A 7,859-nucleotide genomic window follows, 5' to 3' on the forward strand; every position below is an offset into this window, starting at 1 on the left:
AAAAAGGGTAATCGCAGCCCTTATTTATAGCATCGCCTCCCACCTCATAACTCTCTGCAAACTGGTCCTCTTTGTGGAGCCTCGCGTCAATCCACCAGTGGCGGCAAATTCAATGTATTCCAGTGAAATTCAAATTTAGCTGTTTATAATGCTGGTGTAATCAGGGCTTTAGTGGGAATTGTCAGCACAACTTCAGACCATTTTCACTCTTGCGGATTTAATTTGAACCAAAATTCACTTTGCATTCAGTCTGAACACCTTGGGTTACGCAAGAACTAACCGCACACATTCCTCCATGTGTCTTTATTTCAGTGTTTAACAGCTTGAGGATCTAGCCTCTGACATGTTGACACGTAGCGGGTTCTTTAACAGATCAAGGCTGGTTGTCATAGAAATGCTCTGTTAGGCAGAATTTGCCAAACAAAAACCACATAATAGAAGTCATGGTAACAAAGCCAGCACTCTGATCCTTTTGTGTGCATGTGTGTGTGTTTGCTTGTTAATTTTAGAACATGAAGCCAAACTGCGGGTGTATCAGTAATTGTCTTTTGTTCTCTCATAGGGGAAGAAAAACAACACAATATGACCGTGTGTAATTATAACTTCTTATTAAGAAGTTGAGTGTATGTGAATTCAAACATCTGCAACAAAACCAGAATCATTTCCCCAACCCATAGCTGAACTTCAGTCGGTTCTGTTTATACCATTCATGAATCATCTGAGAGGTTTTTTTTAACTTTCAAACTTTATCTTTTTGTGATTGAAGAGTTATTTCACTTAAAACACAGGTCAGCAACCCCGCAGGTGGCTCTTTAACCCCTCCCCAGTGGCTCCCTTTGATTATTTTTTTACATTTTACATTTCATTTATTATTGTTTTAGGCCTTAAAGTACCCATGTTATGACAAAAAATCCCTTTTTCCGGGATTTGGGCTGTTATTTTGTGTCTCTGGTGCTTCCTCATGCATACAAACTTGGAAAACTATCCATGCTGTTTAGAGTGAGATCAGGTTTCTGAATGTCCTCTGATCCGGTTTCTGAATGTCCTCTAGCAGGTGTGACCTGTCCTCTGATACCGGTTTCTGAATGTCCTCTGATCCGGTCTCTGAATTCCTCGATCCGGGCTCTGAATGTCCTCTGATACGGTTTCTGAATGTCCTCGATCCGGTTTCTGAATGCCTCTGATCCGTTCTTGAATGTCCTCTGATTCGGTTTCTGAATGTCCTCTGATCCGGTTTCTGAATGTCTTGATCCGGTCTCTGAATGTCCTTGATCGGTCTCTGAATGTCCTCTGATCCGGTTCTGAATGTCCTCTGTCTTCAGTCTAGCGGTGAGGCTGGTCAACATCTGCACGGCTTTCTACGTCACTAGAGACGAGATGGCTAACCGTAGCACGTGCTTCTGCGCCTATGCTAGCTCGTTCTCAATGGCAAAACACTGCTACAACACACACTAGTTCACTGATGTATGTTTACAGTAGATAAACTCTTAAGTTATGAGGAAAAAAAACAATTACAACACCGAATCTAAAAGTGCATCTGCAAACATGTGCACGCTGGTTTGACCTCCACCAGTCTGATTATGAATTCCTTTTCCCTTCCTCACCGTGGGGAGCTAATTGGGGCTCAGTAGTCAGCAGACCTCATCGGTAACAACAGCAGAATGAGTCAACATGTCTGTCAGAGCCTCTGCACACGGATCCACACCACCGGGTTTCTGATGCATTTTGTCGACTGAGCGGCGTCTGCGGAAACCGAACCTGTCATATCATCCGTGGACAAATCTCCATCTCTCAGCAAATAGTGCAGGCGGATGTCGGAGTAAAGGCAGTTTGCATTCTCTGTAAATGAGACGCTGACTGCTGATCTATTTAATTAATTTAATTTTTTTCCCCACTGATTGTCTGGGACTAGTTTCGAAGCGGGCTCAAATTAAACCGCTTATCTTTTCTCTCCGTTATCGGCTCTGAAGGTTCCGCTTGTCTCTTTGGCTTTGGGCCAGTTTCCATCCCAGTTGTGTTATCTCTGATTCTCATTTTTAGACGCTTTTTTTCTCATCACAGATTTGTGAAACGCGGCTCTGTTTTTTTTTTCTGCCCAGTAAGCAAACCGAGTTCAATCTGCACTCTGCTTTCATCTCCTCTTCAAGTCTCGCTGACATACCTTTTAACAGAGAACTTTGTTGGCTGATCTCTCGGTGTGGCGCTCTCCAAGTTTCTCACTTCTCTTTCACCTCCATCAATCCAAAAGGTTTCTTTCCCTGCTGTGAAATTCTAGTTCACAGCCAAAGCTCGGAAGAACAAAAGACGAGGACACATCAACAAGAACTCATGCACACTACCTGTGTCTAATTGATCCTCAAAGTCTGGTCACTCAACATTGTGCAAATTGGGGCGGCTGGATCACGACTGGGTGGATTGCTTGTTTGGTCCCTGGCTGTCTGTCCATGCGTCCTGTAGACAGACAAGAGGCTGAACCCCAATACTAACTGTAAATTGCTTTGGGTTAAAGGTCTCTCCTAAATCAGTGGGCTGCAGTTGCTTTGAGATAATACAATAACACCACTGTGTGCTCGCAACAGCAACCATGCATTTCATATGTTTTGCTACCTCACTGCATATCCAAAAAGTTCCTTTCTTTGATGTGAATACAGCTGTGCTTAACCCTTGTGTTGTCTGTCCCTCAACATGAAAAATACACTTTTCTTGTCCCTATCTCAATGTTTTGTTGCTTTCCAAAAAAAGTATTACATGTTTTTCCCCTATGTCTTTGTCTCTTTTGTTGACGTTTTGTCACTTTTTCAACATCTTAGCCGTTTTTTCGCCTTGTTCGACATTTTCGTCCTTCGATATTTTAATATAAAAAAACAACAACTTGGAAACGGTTCATACTTGACCCCAGGACGACATGAGGGTTAAAGGTGCAGTTAGCGATGCTGTGGAAATATTGTTGCGATTCAAACTCATCTGCCAAAATTATACAACCCCCATCCGCCTTCAGAAGCTCCGCCCCCCAGATTCATGGACAGACTGGCTGGTCGTCACATTCATTTGTTGCTCATGTGTGAAATTAAACATCGAGAGGCCATGTGAGACCGAAGTTTGGAGTGGTCCAATTCACTTCAATACAGCGCGAGAAGCAATTAGTGGACATCAGAGGGCTTCAGCTTTAACTCCGAAACTCTGCCACTTACTAAAAGAAAACAAACGCCATTGAACAAATCTCTACTGTACCTGGTTGAGAGGCTGATGAAGTGGTTGGGTGCAGAGCCTCCCTCCTGATTGGCTTAGTGCCGCTGCATATTACTACTTTAGCTGCTAATTTGTTAATCAATACACAGCTGAGCCCCCTGGGCGCTCCACTTCTTCGGAGTAGACCTCCGTGCCTCACCTACACCTTTTGATTATTTTTTATTGATTTTGGAGCTCTCTGATTGGCTGACTGATACAACTTTGATGTACTTCTCCCTCAGCTGGACAACGTGGACGAGCAGGCGGCTCAGATCCGCAGAGAGCTGGACGGAAGGCTACAGCTGGCCGAAAAGATCGCCAGGGTGAGAAACGCACGTTATTGTTCAATATTAAACCCAATATAAACCACTCCTCATGTTCAGATTCTGTTCAATGCTGCACTACACAATAGTGTTGTCTGGACAGTGACTCTGTGTTTTAGTTTTGGTTATCACAGTTTCAAGTTGGTGAACTAATTTGTAGATAAAACCAAGTTTTGGAAGCTTTGGAATTCTAACTTTTGGCTGATGATAGATAGATAGATAGATAGATAGATAGATAGATAGATAGATAGATAGATAGATAGATAGATAGATATTAATCCCAAAAAATGGGAAATTACGGTGTTACAGCAGCACTCGTACATTAGTCACACAACACAGAATATAAATATAAATGAGATACTAGAACAAAAATATACATACATACAGTATACATGAAATAATAACAATAATAATAGGAATAAAATATAAGAACAAATATTTAACTATATTAGGGTGGGAAAACAAAATGTGCAACTGCTTAAATAATATGCTAAAATGTAAATGAACCAATTGTGCAGGTTGCCCTAAGTGCAGTATTGTGGTGTCTAAAAGTCTCATCCAGCACCCAGTGACGACGTGTTAAAGAGTACACGTGTCGATGGTGATCTGTGACTGTCTGTCCTGCAGGAGAGGAGATACCCAAAGTTCGTCTCCGCTGACATGGAGCCTCTCTACGTGGAGGAGCTGCGCTCGGCGGTCAACCTGCTCATGGCCAACCTGGAGAGTCTGCCGGTGTCCAAAGGAGGTCCGGACTTCAAACAGAAGCTCAAACGCTCCACCATGAACAATTCCTTCCTGGACATGGGAGACGAGGGGGACATCCTGTCCAAGTCTGACGTCGTGCTGTCCTTTACCCTGGAGGTGTGTTGTCTGATCTGCTGCTAGTTGGCTGAGCAGATACCCGCTCAAACTGGGGCATGATTTGGTTACATGTGAACATTAGGTTTAAATACACAAAATTCTGACCGTTATTAACAAATATTGACACCAATTTCGGTTAATTTATGCATCCTTTTTGTTCATTCATATGTAAAAATGAGTTTTTAACAGTTGATTGGGCAACACATTGGACAGACAGCAGACATTTAAAGGTGTCAACTTGGGTAAAGTTTGTCTATAGACCGTACAATTAATACAGAAAGTAATTCATAAGACAAAACAAATCTTAGTAAATTGAACATTTTGGGGTTTTGGATTGTGGCATCTGTTTTGACGCTCCGCTGGTGTTGTCAGATTGTGATCGTGGAGGTCCAGGGCCTGAAGTCTGTGGCTCCAAACAGGATTGTTTACTGCACCATGGAGGTGGAGGGAGGAGAGAAGCTGCAGACAGACCAAGCTGAAGCCTCCAGGCCGCAGTGAGTTCTACTTCTTCCACTATTGCTCCATTCAGTGCCTCACTTAGGCCACAGAAAGAATACAATATTACATACATATACACTATTTTCCTATGTTTTTATGTCCAAGTGACTGATGTCCAGTATTAAGCAAGCTCGCTGCTGTCGGCAGTCAGCGAAACAAGCTACGATGTAAGTTTATTGGGCTGTTATGCAGCTTCTATTTGCATACACAAGTGCTTGTTTTGCCATTGACAGGCTCAAATTAATATAAGTGTCTGACAACATTATGGAAAGGATGTCTAAAGAAGTCGAACTTTCTGTAAGAGAAGAGAGAGAGATTAAGAGCCTAATTTTCAAACATAAAAACATGTTGCGAAATTGCGTTTGCTAAAGAAACCAGACTCCATTTAAATAAATTTTAGTATTGCAAAATACACGTCAATCGAAGTCGATAGAAACAAAAAACAACAAACAAAAGCACTCTTTGGGTTGTCTTTTCCAACCATCACTACTCAACAATCACAGTTTTGGTTGAATAAACTCATAGTTTACCAATTTGCATGTGAAAACATGTTAGCACCTTCAGAGCCGTTTCTCGTTCAACAGAAAGAGGTTTTAAAAAGGTCTACCTCTGTAGGGGTCACTAGACATACTAATCTGAGCCTGTCAGTGGCAGAAACTAGAATTACGTTACAGCTAGGTTACAGTGTTCACACTTAATACTGGACCAGTTGTTGTTCCTATCAGTCATTTACACACTAAAACAGAGGAAAATAGGGTCCAGGTTGAAAAAATAAAATCGAAATTACCCTTTAAAATACCTGTTGCTGCATACTGGATCACAATCTGCTCAGAATGTAGTTGATTGTCACCAAATTCTTTTGTTTGTTCACCGAAGTTTAGGTTATCCCAGAGAAACGTTCCCTCTTCGACAAATAAACGTGAAACTGGGATCGGCCAGACATCGGTATCCACTGATATTCACCTTGTTGACCGCCATCGGCCTGTTGACGAATAAGATGGCCTTCACCCATAGCAGTGGCTGATGGTCATCTGTTGTGGTGCATCAATTTTGCGCTGTCTCAACGTAGTTTTGGTTATTTTTCGGTCGGACCAGGACAGTAGCTGGGTGCTGTGGGCATGTGTGGCTTGTTTACCAATATATAACGGAAAGAAAATGTATTATTCTGCCTCTGAAAAAGATTTGAAAGCTGTTTCGGCATTTAATAACATTTAATGTGTTTCAGGAAAAGAAGGTTTTTGTGAGAAGGTAGTTGTATAGTAACTAACGAGGCTTTTGGACGCTGAGCCACCTATCGCCAATCTCTAGTTACAAGGACTGGACAATATGAAAGTGGAAATGAATCAGAATCAGAAATACTTTATTTATTCCCGAAGGGAAACTCTGTGTTGCGGTTGCACAAATAGTAGAAATATAAATAAAGAAATATAAGGAGTGTGGATACTTACATAGTTAAAGTAATATTATTTTACAGTATTTACATGATTAACATAATTAAGGTGTTGCAATGGTGAAAAGTAGTAATAATAGTAATAATAATAATAGTAGTAGCAGTTGAGTATTGCACACATTTCAGGCCAGTGTTATTGCACAAAACAGATGATATTGTCCAGTTTTAACCTCTAAGTGTCTTAGAGGGAGGAGTTATAAAGTTTGATGGCCACAGGCAGGAATGACTTCCTGTGGCGCTCTGTGGTGCATTTTGGGAGAATGAGTCCATCACTGAAAGGGCTCCTGTGATTGATCAGCAAGCCACGGATCGCAATGATCGCCCCGTGCAAATTCCGAGGACAAAAATGAACTTCCTCGTTCTACTTTTAAATTTAGATGCTATCCTGGCTCTTAGTGTAATGTAATTTTAAAGCGAGTGTAATGTAATTTTGATGAGAGCTGTATCTATTGATTCAGTAGTACAAACGCTACGATGAGCCGCCGGGAGCAATGTTTCTCATCCTCCAGGAAAGGCCGATACAGCGAGAAGAAGAGGCGGTTATGTAAGAGGGACGGGAGCCAGTCTCTCCTCGTTGCATTCACAACAAACACACGCCGGTTTCTGGAAGAAAGCCCAGCCAAGCTCAAACTCTCTTTATGGTTTGGCTCGCGGTCCCAGTCCGACGCCTGATGTTTTTCATTACAGCAGAGCCTCACCGGGGACTCGCTTTATGAGCCGGTCTGGTCTGATTCCAGACTTGCGGCTCCCGTGAGGGCCCCCATCAGAAAACTCTCAGACGGATAAAAAAAATTGAGACAGCGTTTCTATTTTTAGCTCTTCACCATTAGAGGGGAATAAAATGAAAAGTTAGTTCTGTGGGTGGCACTAGAAGAAAGGCTTTGGAAGTTAAATTTAAAAGGGTTTATCTTCTGTAAGGTGGTCGTACTCGGCTCCACTGATTTGAACATTTGATTGGTCGAGCAGGTGAATGGGCGGGACTTTAAGGTAATAAACTTGCTTTAGGCAAGGCAGCTTTATTTGTAGAGCACATTTCAGCGACAGGGCAATTCAAAGTGCTTTACACAAAATCAGTTAAAAAATAAAAATAGATAAAACACAACTTTACAAATATAAAACCTTTTATATTTCAAAACTCATAATACACAGAGTAAAGGTGTTCCTTGTTTGCAGGAGGAGTCCTGTTAACGGTTAGAAAAAAATATCTTTTGGGCCGCAACTGATGTTTCAACAAAAAAAACTATTTTAACATAGGGGGGTGTATACTTATGCCCCTGTATTTTAACATAGGGGGTGTATACTTATGCCCCTGTATTTTAACATAGGGGGTGTATACTTATGCCCCTGTATTTTAACATAGGGGGGTGTATACTTATGCCCCTGTATTTTAACATAGGGGGGTGTATACTTATGCCCCTGTATTTTAAGGAAGAACATGTACAATACATTATTTATTCACAAAGAAAATTGGTGTCCTTAAAAGGTTGGATTTTCCTATT

At 41.6% G+C, this 7,859-nt stretch overlaps 1 protein-coding gene across 1 annotated transcript in view; it reads left to right on the forward strand.

Moving 5' to 3' along the window:
- The window catches only part of cadps2 (Ca++-dependent secretion activator 2), a 294,438-nt gene that overhangs the window by 102,972 nt on the left and 183,607 nt on the right, over positions 1 to 7,859 (forward strand). Inside the window, 3 exon segments of the mRNA XM_032522241.1 lie at positions 3,471 to 3,551; positions 4,179 to 4,412; positions 4,785 to 4,906. Of these exon segments, the coding sequence (XP_032378132.1) occupies positions 3,471 to 3,551; positions 4,179 to 4,412; positions 4,785 to 4,906 (437 nt within the window).

The sequence above is a fragment of the Etheostoma spectabile genome, chromosome 8 (assembly GCF_008692095.1).
Source record: "Etheostoma spectabile isolate EspeVRDwgs_2016 chromosome 8, UIUC_Espe_1.0, whole genome shotgun sequence".
NCBI lineage: Eukaryota > Metazoa > Chordata > Actinopteri > Perciformes > Percidae > Etheostoma > Etheostoma spectabile.